The 14,168-nt window shown below is 38.8% G+C and overlaps 1 protein-coding gene across 1 annotated transcript in view; it reads left to right on the forward strand.

Annotated features, from left to right (window-relative positions):
• Positions 1-8,818, forward strand: part of PTDSS1 (phosphatidylserine synthase 1) — a 30,237-nt gene extending 21,419 nt beyond the window's left edge. Inside the window, exons 9-13 of the mRNA XM_075705595.1 lie at positions 1,052-1,117; positions 5,407-5,506; positions 6,680-6,748; positions 7,277-7,346; positions 8,621-8,818. Coding sequence (XP_075561710.1) covers positions 1,052-1,117; positions 5,407-5,506; positions 6,680-6,748; positions 7,277-7,346; positions 8,621-8,730 — 415 coding nt within the window. The 3' untranslated portion in view covers positions 8,731-8,818. The remainder of the gene's footprint in view (positions 1-1,051; positions 1,118-5,406; positions 5,507-6,679; positions 6,749-7,276; positions 7,347-8,620) is intronic.
• The last annotated feature ends 5,350 nt before the right edge of the window (positions 8,819-14,168 follow it).

The following is a 14,168-nucleotide window of genomic DNA, read 5'->3' on the forward strand; positions in this document are numbered from 1 at the left end:
AACATTAACCTGCTTTTAGTCGTGCACAGTATTTCATGTTGTTAGCAGAGTCCCCTTAATGTTTTGGGGTTTTGTTTTTTTTTTTTTTTCCTTTGTCATAGCTGGAGGTAGACAGAATGCGCACAGTTTTGAAGTTAGAGGCAGGGAATTTCCCATTCATGAGTAAAGTGACGTTACCTTGGACAGTTAAATGGCAGACGTGTATTGGTTTATTCCTAAAATACAGCTGTTAATGTCTCAAGTTATGTGCAGTGATTTCACGGTTAACTAAATCGCCTTAAACATCCTATAAGCTCCTGTATATAGGTGAGCTTTTAAGTATTTTTATGGCACTTGCCAACCTATAGAAGTCTTTATTCTTAAACAATCTTTGTATTGTTGGATTAATAACACTCGTCTTCTGCATTTGTCAGTGGAAATCAGAGACTGACAAAAGGAACTTTGGTCCCACTTCTTTGGAATTCCCCTCTCTCAACTCTTGAAATTTAGAAGCATAAAGAGCAGAGCAGAATGGTCTCCAGACTGTTTTCAAAATAGTGAGAAATTCTGCTCTGTTCTTGAGAGGAAAACATGCCAGTGGTTAGAGCACTCACCTAGGATATGGAATAGTCATATTCAGTTTCTTTCAAGATTCAAACCCACATCTCTCAAGAAAATGCAATTGTTAATAAATTAAAGACAAACTGTGGGAAAAGTGGGGGATTCTCTAATTCTTTTGAAACTGTTGCACTTTGCCTAAAAGAATTGGAGATTCAGTGGAGAGGCAGGAGGCAAGTATGTAGCTTTGTTAGCCTACTGTTTTGGGTACTTTCCCAGTCCTTGCTCTCAGGATTGTTTTCTGTGTTGTTTCAAGCTATTCAATCTATGTGATAATCTGTCCTACTAGAATTGAAGCCATCTGGTAGACATCCAGCATGATTGCATGTGATTTTAACCATCAGCACTTCATTTTCGGTATAGATACACATTTGTAACATAAACTTGTTTTCTAAATGTAAATACTCTGGGGACTTTTAACTTCACTGAAGAATTTTCTTGTTTCCCTTCTCAGGCAATACTATGCGTACCTCACAGATACGCAATGCAAGAGGGTGGGAACTCAGTGCTGGGTGTTCGGGTAAGTGTTTTTGCTGCATTCTTGAAGCACTTGGACAAGTGTTAAGTATGAGTCCAGCACAGGAACAGGCTTTGCATGAAGCCAGTCCTTGTCTTGTGTTGGTTTTAGTATAAAGAACAGTATGGAGAGATTTTCTTTTTTTGCAAGTTCAGAGGGAAGGAAAATTCTGGGTTTGGAGGTAGAACGTGGGAAGTGATGGAATGAGTAAGGAGAATAACAGAAGGAAGAACTAGAAACTGCTGGATAAAGGTAGGCTACTTCAGAGTAGCATTGGCCTTGCTGCCCATATTCTTAGTCAGGTGAGAAGGATAAAGCTTTTGCCTCTAGTGCTTGCCTGTCATTGGAGCAATGTTTACCTGGCCATCAAGGTGGGCATTGCCACTGTTAGCGGAATCACAACAGAAGACAGTGAAACAAACCATGGTTATAAACTATTTCTATTCTGTTCTCAAAGAGGGAAAAGAATAACACTATGAACGATGGTTACCTTGGCTACAAACTGCAGGCTAATTCTGCAGGAAAACAAAGTTTGTGTGATTGCTTCTGGTGAGAACTTCCTTCTCTGGATGGCTTGACTAAAATGTGCTGTTCTGGAAACCTAAAGCACATGCTATTTTAGCATTCTAAAAACTCCTTGTAAATAAGCAGTGTAGTAGTGTCCCTTTTGATTTATGACCTGGAAGCTTACAAATGGGAAAACACAAAAGATCCTAAATCACGTCTTAAAGAAAAAAAATATATATATTTTAAGAAACTATTCAAGAAGCTAATTTCTGATGGCAATGATTTTAAACTAAAAGAGCCATTTCATTCTCTTTGTCAAGATTAGTGTATGTCTTATTTCCAGAATTGTCTGAACTGTTTTTGTGTTTAATAGAAGAATCTGTTACTGTTTTAAATTGGAATAGCATTTCAATGAGCCATAAAATACTCAGATCTAATTTAGAGACAGTGTTCTGACAAACTTATCTCACCTTTACTGTCAGTCTTGGGGACGTTAGAGGTTTAGAAACAGTGCTGGGCTGGAAGGCAGTTTCCAGGTGCACTATGCCACTGTAAAGAATACCTCTTTCTCAACATTTAGTTGAGATGAGAGCAGAGCATGCTGCAATGTGATTGATTTCTGTTGTTTTAAATGTACCCTGGAGAACATGACACATCTCCTTGGGTTTGGTTGGGCTTAAATATTCACCTCCTTCACTGACTTATCACCTTCCTGGATGGGTCTGTTACTGTCTTCAACTCATGACTGTAACATCCAGTGGGCATGCAAAAGGTAGTAACTCTGTTCTTGTTTAGTTTTATTGGTGCTGAGTAGGAGTTGATAATGTCTTCTGTAAGCCTAAACCTCTTACTTAGGGAGGGTCCCCCTCCTCGAAACATACATTATGATTCCTAAAGAGAGTCTGTAATGTACCCAGTCCTTAAAAAGGCATTGGATTTTTTTTAATGATCATGGCAGAGTAACCCATTTTTCTGGGTTTGGTATGGATGGTGCTTTAATACTGAAGATAACTAATTAATCATACGGTTAATATGACTACTTAATTTACAGCAGAATCAAATAACCTTGCCCTGTTTGTGCATAAACATCTTAGTAATTACAGATCAACTGTATTAATATTTTGGAGATACTGCATTTGAATACAGACATGTTACTGAGATCTATATTTAAATTACTTAGGAATTGCAATGTTTATATATAAAGAGAAAATCTTCCCAACTATAGATGGTAATTTCAGAGTCTTATAGAAGACACATTTTAAACAATTTTATAATTTTGGGGGAAGAATTTTCAAGTTCTGCATTATGAAGAAAGAAAGATGAACTTCTGTTTCATCCAAGAGAAGGAATGTACACATATTCTTCTGGAAACTGAAGGGAAATATGATGCTGAGTATTTGCCTTCTGGCTCTGAAAAATTGTTAAGGATTACAGAAACCATCATCCTTGGTTCAAAGCTCTCACTGAACACATTAATGTAATATATGTCAATAAATAGATGCCCAAGTATTTGTTTATGATCACATAACAAGAACTGCAATAGAGTATTCATCTACAGTCCGACCTAATTGTGGGAAATGTGCATGGAGTAAGTATTCTGCTTGGTACTGCTTGTTTCTGTAATTTGCTAGAAAAAACAGAGCAACACTAGGAGTGCCTGTTGTTTGTTGGAAAAGCATCACTCTTCCAGTAATTTAACTATCCAGAATATAATTTCTGAAGCAATTAAAAGCAAGTATATAGAATATTCATATCTGTGGTGATCAAGACACAGTTCTAAAGGCACAAATTGAATTTGTAACAGCCTAACCGTGGGAATAATTAAAATTAGTGCCTTGCATTAGTATGAAACTGTGTTCTCTGTGACTTGACATATACTGTAGCATCACTCTCAACAGATGGGCAGTAAGTGATGTAAGGCATGAGCAAGGCCAGTGCAACAGGTCTGCTAGAAATGGCACTATTTTCACTAAGGTGAAGCCTTTCAAAAGGAATATCTGTTAGGATGTTACAAGACCATTTTGATTGAATAAAAACTTAGTGTCTTTAGTTCTATTGAATAGTCTCATCGCCCTTCAGTAGGACACTAATACCTTTCACTGTTAGCATTCTTCTATCTTTTGATTTACCACTTCTTTAACTGTAATAGCTGTTGTACAATGCACTTAACCCAAGTATTCTTGACAAGAATAATGGGAAGAATATATGAATGCAACACAAACAGCTGTATCATTTTTTGAGTCCTTGTTAAAAATAGCCTATTGTTTTGTTTATACCTTTGAGTATATCATACCCTCATATGTTTGTTTCCTGACAGTGGTCTTTCTGTTCCCACTGCTGTAGTTCAGTTTAACTATTTTTTTAATCTGCAGCTGGATCAGTAAGAATAATATAAAATCAAGAAAGAAAAACAGTTGGTGACCCAACAGAGTAACACTGCTCTCAAGTGTTTACTAATATGCACCTCATTAATTTCCAGTATTGGTCAGTTAAGTGTTAATGCCACGATTGTAAGTTGTGGCCCCACTCACCATGCTGTAAGTCACAGTAGATGGTACAGAGAAAGCTGTAATTTATTATTTGCACCAGGACCATGTCTGCAATACCAGTGGTTAAGTCATGCACACATCTTTCCTCCCATTTTCATGGAGGGAGCTGAGTCCTGTCTGCCAGGCAGTAGAGCTGTTCTTAGGAGCTCCCTGTTTGTGGAGAGCGCTGGTAGGGAATATGTCCTGCAGTGTTGAGCTTGGGACAGCAGAACACTTGACCAGATGTTAAGTGTGCTTGCACATGTTTGAGGAGGAGTGTTCATGCATATGCTCATGTACAACCTCAAAGTCACTATTGAACAAGTTAAGTATTAAACTTTTATAAATTTAATAGTTTTCTTCGTGATTTGCTTCAGCTTAAGAAGAGCCAATTTTCTACACTTTTGCTGCACCATACATGTTTCTACACTTGTATTTGTTAAAAAGATGTAATTTTTTTGTTCAGGAGCTTCACAGACTAAATATATTTCCTTGGCAGGTGATGGAAGCTTTGGTTTCATAACCCCTTGTTCCACACCAAGCGGTGGACAAGCTTCCATAGCTTTGAGCCTGAAAGGATGTAAACATCTGGTAATGGGTAGAGAGCTGGAGATACTTGTTTTGATTCTTATAATGCCAGAGAGGAAAGTAAATATTGCAATTTTTCCCTCTCACATTTCTTCCCCAAATGCTCTGATACTGCTTAGTGTGGACCTGAGCCTACACATAAACCAGAGCAAATGCATGGATTCTCAGAGAATTTGAAAGGCTGTTTCATGTTAATTTTCTCATTAAAACCCATCTGAAGCAAGCAAAGTAGCCTATTTAGAATTGTAGTAAATTTACATCCAGTAGAGAAATACCCAAAGCACAGTTCTAGTTCACCCAACAGGGAGTCTATTGGTTGTTCAGCATAGAAAATAAATTTATATCTGGTGAGGGCTGAAGCACAGTGGTAGGTATAAACAGAAATTCTCTGCTATTGGCACACACTCCTGCTGGTTCCCTGGACAAGCAGAGGCTCGCAGAATTGTGAACTGCCAGTCGATCACTTTTTGTATAATGTTTATGCTGAAGTAGAGAAAGAAAAATAAATTTCCCAAAGATTTTCAGTTAGTGGTGGTGGTGGTGGGGCATGTGCTCATTAGAGAGTAGTGCTTGTTTAGAGCTGACAGTCTGGGGTCTGGGTTGTGAACATGCAAGTTAAATCATTAGTGTTTGTAACAACTTCCCCCCGCCCCTTTCATTTACCCACAGGGTTATTGCTTTCCTTGAAGCTATTGTGTGCATAAAGTTTGGACAGGATCTTTTTTCCAAAACACAAATACTGTATGTTGTGTTTTGGCTTCTCTGTGTGGTAAGTGAGATTTCTCATGTGAAACATAAAGCATGGCAAAAGCATTGAAAGCATCTAAATAGCTTCCTCTCTGGAACATTGGCAGCAGGGGATCATTGTGGGGGAATGCTGGTAAAAAGCTTTGTGCACATCCTAGGAAAAGCAAATGCTAGATCATTTAGAACACACTTTGAAGGGACTAGAATAACTTTTTTTTTCTTCTTTCTTGCCGTAGCAGAATATAGCCACTTTACCAGTGCTTAGCAATGAAACAAGCACTAGTTATAGGGTGCTTTATGAGAGAAAATGTCAGTTTGATTGAGGCTAACTTGGGTGGTGCTTGCTATAGTGCCCACTGGAAAAGAACAGGAGTTAATGAATAGCATTACTAAGTAATGCATGTTGTTTCACACTGAAGTCTTACAACTATGTAAACAACCCTGCTTTATCAGGCAAATCATTCTCACTCAGCCTGCAACTTTCTGTACTTCAGTGTGATTACTGCAAATGCAGCATGAAACGCCCATTTTATAAAAGTAAATGGATTTTTGTCTTGCCAGACTTGTAACTCCAATGGCAAACACAGTTTTAATGGTCAGTGAAAAATAAGGCATTTATAATGGGCTGACAGATAAATACTTCTCCCTTCTAGTTGGGAACAGAGTTTGAACAAGTGATAGGGAGTCAGAATTTATTGTTCTCTTATTTAGCATGATGATTTTATTCCTGAAACTTCAGAGGAGAAAAGTATTCAATTGCTTCCCGGATCAGAGCACCACAAAACCAAATATATAACCCAGCCTGAAGCATGGGGCAGGGAGAAGGAGACTTCATTTTTCTCCCAGACTGGTTGTTCCTGATAGTATACCTACAAGTGCCTACCAACTGCCTTTGTATGATGACTGTACAGGGTGAAGACAGAAATCATACTGACAGTGTATCCTGCATGTATGTGGGTGATCTGTACGTATTCTCATGCTCCCATTGAGAACTGGTCTGCATACCCCATGGTGGCAGAATGTATGTGTACCTTGAAGTTGAAGCACGAGTCTTATTCATCCTGACAAAAGATGCATGAGAGAAACAGAGCATGAAAGTCTGAATGCTGAATCTCCAGGAACTCTGAGAACTGGACCCAGCAAGGGATTTGGAAAAAGTTTTACAGATCACTTTTTCTTCTCCTCCCTTGTTCAGGCCTTTACAACTTTCCTGTGTTTATATGGTATGGTTTGGTACGCAGAATACTACGGCCACCGAGAAAAGGTACTTTATTAAGAAGCCTGTTTTTATTTTATAGCAGAGGTAAAGCTGCAAAGCTCCTAGATATTAGAATTCTTTACCAGAGCTAGTATAAATGGGGGTGTGGGGGGGTATGGTGCAGAGTCTAGCTGAAGTCAATAGAAAGGACTCTGAATTCAGCGGGCCTTGGACAGATCCCAAATTACACTGTGGTTTCTAAAGAATGCTGTCCTCTTAGTTACTCAAAATGAGGCTGTAATTTTAGCAAAGCATTCAGGGATGAATGGTTAGCTAATGTTTCCATTGTACAGGTGGAATGCTAGGGGAATATTAAGAATACTTGGTTACACAACAGATCACGTGGCAAGTGGTGAGTTCTTATTGTAACATCTATGTTGTACCTTCTAACTAGGAAGGGAAAAGTCCTAAGTACTGGCTGAATGTTTTATGAGGACTTCTGCCACAGTTTAAATTTACAAGTCTAATTGCAAACAGAAGTGCTAATCAAAAGAACCACCAGCATCCCAATGACATGTGTCCTTGTTTTTGCAGACCTTATCAGAAAGTGAAGACAGCCCGTACAGTCCAGATGCTTCCTGGCTTCATTCTAAATTCAGTAGAGGTATTGGCACTTTTGCACCTATATTCTCAAAATGGTAGTATTAAGGCTCAGCAGTAGGAAATGAGGCTTGAGAAAGCTACCTTGGAGACAACTGGACTTATTTAAACATCCCTGCAGGAACTATACAGATAAATCATCTGCAAAGCTATTTTGCTTTACTGCCTTTTTTCTTCTAACTCTTGGAAATGTATTTATTTTTTAATGAAGCAGCTGATTTTTTCTGCCATTATTCCAGGCCATTCTTACAGGTTTAGGGCACTATGTATTTCATAACTGTTGTGGACAGGTTTTCTCTCTGAACTTTGCATGTTTGATTTGAAACATCTGAATGTGAATTGTGCTTTTATTCCTGCTTGTTTTAAAACAGTCAAGAATGTGCCCTGGAGCTTGTGTTCTTACTGACACTTGCCTAGTCAATGCAGTGCTGATGGTCATAAACAGCTTTCTCTGTCCTAAGCAAAGGCAGCCTGTTCTCTGACTTCTTTTCCCTACACTGGAGGTCCGTTAAGTTACCTGCCTCCTCCATGAACTCTTTAGTGTGGTCTTGCTTACTGAACAAATATCAAGATTCACACCTGGATGTTATCTTTGTCAGAGTTTATGCTCCAGGTGTTTGTATTATTAAAAATATTTATTATTTATCATACGCTTGAAAAACACCTACAGCGGAGCTTCTTTATATTTCATACATGACTTTTCCAGATGCTGATATTAATTTATTCTCAGTTTAGTAAATTTGTGGATTTTTGTAATTCTCGATAAAAATTGCTTGCATTTAAAACATTTTTCCCATTCATATATATGCCGGAGAAATCTGGCCATGTAAATTTTTCTCTGGCTTTCTGTTACTTCATTAATTACAAACTTCAGCTTTTTTCATGTTTTGCTCTTGAATTCTTGTTTCAGTCCCCATTGTCTCCTTCTGCTTTCTCAGAGTCAAACATGGTCTGTCATATGACATATTACCTGCCAGTAATAAAAATGTGGACGTTTAATGAATGTGTCACTGAAAATGGAGGATTTCACCACTATATTCTGCTATAGCAAACTTCTGAACTTTTTGGAGGAGGAAGAATTTTACAGAAGTCTTAAGAATTGCCTTTTTTAAAAAAAATAGGCCACTAGATGGAGCACGAGTATCAACCAGTTTGTATTAGCCTGAAATAATCCATATGGTAAACACTGTAGCTCTAGAAAGCCTTAATGTCTTTTAGACAAGAGCTAGACAATGTCAAATATATATATATAGTCAAAAAATTTTTGTTTCTCAGCAGGTACTGACAATAGTCCACCAAAACATTCAGTCAATAGTGAAAGCCATTCATCTAGAAGGAGGAACCGGCACTCCAAATCAAAACTAACGAACGGAATCGGCAAGAAATAAGAATGGTCTCTGAAGATATCCTACATGCGTGACCAGAGGTGATAAAGAAAATCAGACCTGGCTCTGAATTTCCAAATGGAAGATTGATTTTTAAATGTAAAAGTTAAAAAAAGGAGGTGTTGAAGAAAAGGGTGATCAAGATGGAGCCACCAGTGTAGTGCAAATCATTGCCTGCTGACACTTGCCATTCACTGATTTAAATCTAGTTTCTTCAGCATGTGGCACCAAAAGCTAATGAAGAGTATGCTGGAAAGAAAAGTAATTTTGTCACAGCAGGTACACCCTGTTTTGTGTTCAGGGGTTGCAAGTGCATTTCTATTATCTTAGTTGAGGACTTGAACACAAAGGTTAGTAAACTGATAATCAGTTGGCATAGTTGGTTGGATTTTTTTTATTATTTTGTTTTACTGTGTGTTTGTTGTTTTCTAGAAGAGTATGCAATCCTTTGACTAAAAGCAACTCTGCCCTTCTTTCTCAGTCTCACAACTAAACTTTTCTGTACCATGGTTAGTAAGTATTTAAAATTTCCGTACTTGTATCCATCTGCTTGCTTTTATGTGAAGGCTCTTTAGACCTGGTGACAGGGTTTTACCAGCAAAGAAATGGGTCCAGGTTTCTTGTAAGGGATGTGAAATTGATCTTCAAACATGGTTCCTTTGTTCTCCATTGTCCTTCTGCTTGATTGTTACACATTCAATTTCTTCTAAGTTTTTAAAATACTTACATAAAAACCTGTTACAAAGTAGAGGGTCATGCCTTCTGCCCTCAGAGACAGATGTCATGTCTTTTAGTTGTTTTTCCTCCTTTACTGCAGTGTGTTTTGCATCTTCAGATGCAAATATGTAATTTTTTCAGCTGTGTCACATTATGTACAATGTTCCTTCCCACTCCCGTCTAATTTGCCTCTGCCTTAGCTGGAACCAGAAACCCCAGTGTCTTCAGACTGATATCAGAAACTGCTTTGAAGGCTCTGATGCCCTACTAAGCCTGGTGATAAGGCAGTTTTTTGCTGAAGTTGGGTTGCTTACTGCTTCCATAAACAATTATTTGTGAAGGCTTGCTGTAGTCTCTGGTGTCTGAGAGGCAGCATGATATTACCCCATTGCTTTGGTATTTCCTATCATGCAGTCAGATACCCAACAGTAAAGTCGCTCTTTCTTGCAGGTGTTTTTTTTGGTGTGGTTTTTGGCGGTTGTTAAGTTTTGGGTTTTTTGTTGGGTTGTTTTTTTTTTAAATATATTAATTCTGACATCTAGCAAAGAGGATATTTCTCCAGCAGTGAACATAATGATTAAGTCAAGAGATAAACAATCAAGAGCAATCAGTTCCTGTATTAAGTTATCAAAATGTTTTTGTGCCAATTTGATTTTGGGATTCATGGGGTTCAGAGAGGTAGATAGCTTAAGCAAGGATAAGTAATACCCATTAGTCACTTAGTCTTCATAACAAAATGAGATTTCCTTTTTCTTTGAATAATGTTACTGTGATTTGCCACGGGCTAAGTACTAAAAAAAAAAAAAAACAACCGCAGCAGAGACTTTATGCAAGTGTATGATACTGTAAATAGAAAAAAGTATCCTGTGTAATCCATTAATTCCTATGTGCCACAGATTATCAATGTTTTCAATGCACTTAAATGTTGCTGCTGAACTCCTCAGAGGCCCTTCATTTCCTACCCCCCTTTTCAATCAAACATAAATTGTACAACTTGGGAAGTAACATAGTAGAAGCTGCTATATCATCATTGCTACAGTGACAGTAAATGATACATGAGAAAAAATGTTAGGAAGACTTCCAGGCTTTCCTACAGCTTCTTGGTTTTCATTCATACTATAGCAATTCCATGTATTGCCTCTTTATTCATAACGTACTATACATATTGATGAATGTATTTGTAGGTTTCTTTGGATACTGAGACTTGTTACTGTTTTATTTTCTTGGTTAATAACTCAGTCTGTGTAAGACTGAAGAATGGCATTGTAAATTTTCTATTGATTCAATACCAAAGCAAGAGATTGGAAGTCTAATGGTTTAGATATTTTAAGTACTGTGGTTTTGAAAGGTAGGAGCCTGTTTTGTACTTGCAAGGTGTATACAACCAAGTATGTATACAAAGCTTACATGTGTAAGCAGATGCTGAAGTACAAGATCTACTTGCCCGTGGGGACAAGCACACATTTTGTAAATGCGGACCTGGTGCTCACACTGCTGAACTGCACCCTAAAACTATCGGAAAAGCAAATACGAAGTGTCATCTTGTTGGAAGCTGACTTCTGTATACTATTACAACAGCTTGGCCTTGGAGAAATGTTGTTTGACAACACCTTTAAAAATATTTCCCATGAAGTCTTTTTACTTGGTTTTTTTTGTGTTTGGCTGGGTTTTTCTTTGTGGATTTTGGGTTTTTTTTTAACTTTAAAAGAGGGATGGCTAGGGAGAGGGAAACTTAGGTAAACTACTCAAGTGCTGCTTGGAAAATGGCACTTTGTGTCCTCTGTCAGCAGTTCTGGCTGGAATTCACATGTGGAATTCATGAACAACTGTATTTTCAGACCCGTTGTTTTGGAGGTGAACTTTGTGCTGGCAGGCATTGGAAAGGTGCTTTTGATCACTGCTGTAAAATTAGTGATCTCAATTTTATCATTTACTGTGCTATTGCTGAATTCTGTATGTGTGTAACAACTACAATGACAAATCACTGGGCTGTTTAGCAACAAGCATCTATGTATGAGTTCTGCTGCTTGAACAGTATTTTGTAACAGTCATGGATGCACTGTCCTGTTTTTAACTACTTGTTCTGTCACAGCCTCTCATTCCTACTTTCCTGCTTCTGATGTTCTTTCCTTTCTCTGTCCTCTAGTGATCTCCCCTGCTGCTATGGAGAGATCTGAATTGGCCCTCCAGAGGCTGTCCATCAGTGATGTCAGTCATTGAAGGGAGGCTAATTTGGGGCAGCATGGTGTAAGCAGAGGGTAGTGGCAAGAACTTGAAGTAGTGGATTAAATAAAATGGAAAGTTTTAAAATGCAGGTATACAGTGAACCAGAGCTAGCCTTGAGTACTGGATTCCAGTATTAAAGTTGCTGCATAGATCATACACTGCGTCTAATTAAATATTTGGAGTGTGATTTCAACCAGTGCTTTTGTTACTCTTCTGTGAAGATCATCTTTTGATGTTCCAGCTGTTAAAACTTGAATATTTTTTACTTTGTTATCACAAGAGGACACAGATGTTACCATGTATTTAATAGTTTTTGAATAGAGTTGCTCTGTATTGATTGCAAAGTATTGTATTTTGCAATAACTCAGTAAATCAACCCATGTCACTAGTACGTGTGTTTGTCTGTACCTGCAAGGCATAGGAAATGATTACATACTGCCTTTAGAAGCTATTACATTTTGTTCTATGTAATTGCATGCTGCCAAATGCAGTGGTTCCTGAGCAGCCTACAGTGCACACTAAGGTTTTGCTGTAATTTATTATTTCGGAGCAGTGGATCTGATAATATGAACAGTTATAATACACCTTCTGAAGTTTCTCTAGTATACAAGATAAGTCTTGTCTTAATTATTCTTTTTGGATTTGTTTTACTATTGGATGGGAGAGCTGAGTCGCCAAATGGTCCCATGACAGACCTTCAAAGGAGAAATGAGACTTCCTGTAGAACTGTAAGACAGGCTATCAGCAAGTAAACTTCTGCCAGTATAAAGGTGTCGTTGAGTATCAGAAACACTTTGCTTTGGCTTCCACTACTGCCATAGTTTCCACAACTGCAATTTCCAGTTGTTTTTATACCTAAAACCTATTGTGAGCTGTTGATTGCTCCTCTGCTGTTGGCACTAGCCTGATGTCTAGTGTGTAAAGAAGCATGGCTTTCCCTTGCTTTCTCAGTTCCTTTTCTCTACAGGCATTGAATACTGGGACTTTCTGCCTTGCTGGGAAGGGCTGTTCTTCAACATGACTTATCTTTTTGAATACTGATTTATAGAGAGCCCTTAAATTTGTTGTAGTAGAATTTGGAATAGCCAGGACTTAAGCTGGTTCATCCTCTGGGAAGAACAGCAAAGAGGCAAGTGCTGAGTTTGTAAATCTCTTCTGAAGGGTGGGAAAATACCTGATAAACAATTTATAAGAGCCACCTCTCTCACAGGACACTGCTTACTACATTGCAGAAGGCTTTTTTATGTCTTCGTTCTGATCAATTAAAGCATTAAAAATACTGGAAAAAAAAAAAATGAAGCATTGGAAACTTCTTTTAAGGAGCAACACTTGAAAAATGTGCTGCTTTGTAAGCATGGGGCTCCGCTACTTTTGAAGGACCACTCTTTATTTTGTGTCTTAGATGTTGCTGTTGCGGGTGGAACTGTAATCAGCAGGGTGGAGTCAAATGAGCCAGACAGCTTCATTTCTGCTCAGTCATCCTGTGGCACAACTTGCACACTATTTTGGTAATGTGATTTGGCACAGACTGGAAGCTAGAGCCAAAAGCTGGCATGGTACTGATTGAAACAGGTATTGGTGTCCATGCCTGCTTTGATGTCCGAGTGCTCACGTTCAGCTACATCCTGATAACATGTCCATAGGCCTAGGTGCTGCTCTCCGGTGCCACTGTTTTTCCACTGGTATTTCTCCATCTGACCATGCTAGAGCACTGTCAGCACTGCACAATCAGGGGCTGGGGTTTAACCAGAGGTTTCTGAGCTGATTTTAAGCCTCATATGCTCAAAATACCTCCTGTAGTACTCTGTCTCCCTCTCCCACCAGGTCTGCTCTGCCTTCTTATCTACCCATTGCCACCACATAGTTTTGTTCTCTGGATCACTGGCAGGGATTGGTCCTATTTCAATTACTTAAGGTAGTTCCCTAAAGGTGCAGTTTCACAATTGGATGGAAATGTGTTTTGGACAAACACACACCCCACATTACTCACTTTGGTTTTGCTTTTTGCATGGCTGGTCAGGAATTGAGAACATACATTGTTATTCAAAGAAAGTGGGACTAAAAAGCCACAAGCTTTTCATACGCTGGGCTGAAAGCACACAGACAACTAGACTGCTGGCTTATGCCCAACAAGATGCATGGTCCATTACCTGTATGCCCTCTCACTCGTCTGTGAGTGGCTGTGGCTGCAGGTGTGCCTCAGGTGCCCCCCCTGTGCTGGTTTCGTGTGTACCAGCCCCCTCTGAAGCCAACTGATATTCAAGCTCTGCCTGCTCCCAGCTCTTTTTGGAGTTAGTGATACACCTTTCACACTTCTCAGAACATCTGGGTCCAGGAGGGCTTACCATTGAAAGTGGGAAGATAGATAGTAGACTCTCAGGCTTTCTCACATTTTATATGGTACCAATCAGGTCATTAACCTGCCTGTACATGAGAGTTCTGTGCATAAACCACCAGGGTGGCTCTAGAAACCCAGTTTGGGTCTGGAAGAAGTACTT

This window comes from Pelecanus crispus, chromosome 2 (assembly GCF_030463565.1).
Source record: "Pelecanus crispus isolate bPelCri1 chromosome 2, bPelCri1.pri, whole genome shotgun sequence".
NCBI classification, from domain to species: domain Eukaryota; kingdom Metazoa; phylum Chordata; class Aves; order Pelecaniformes; family Pelecanidae; genus Pelecanus; species Pelecanus crispus.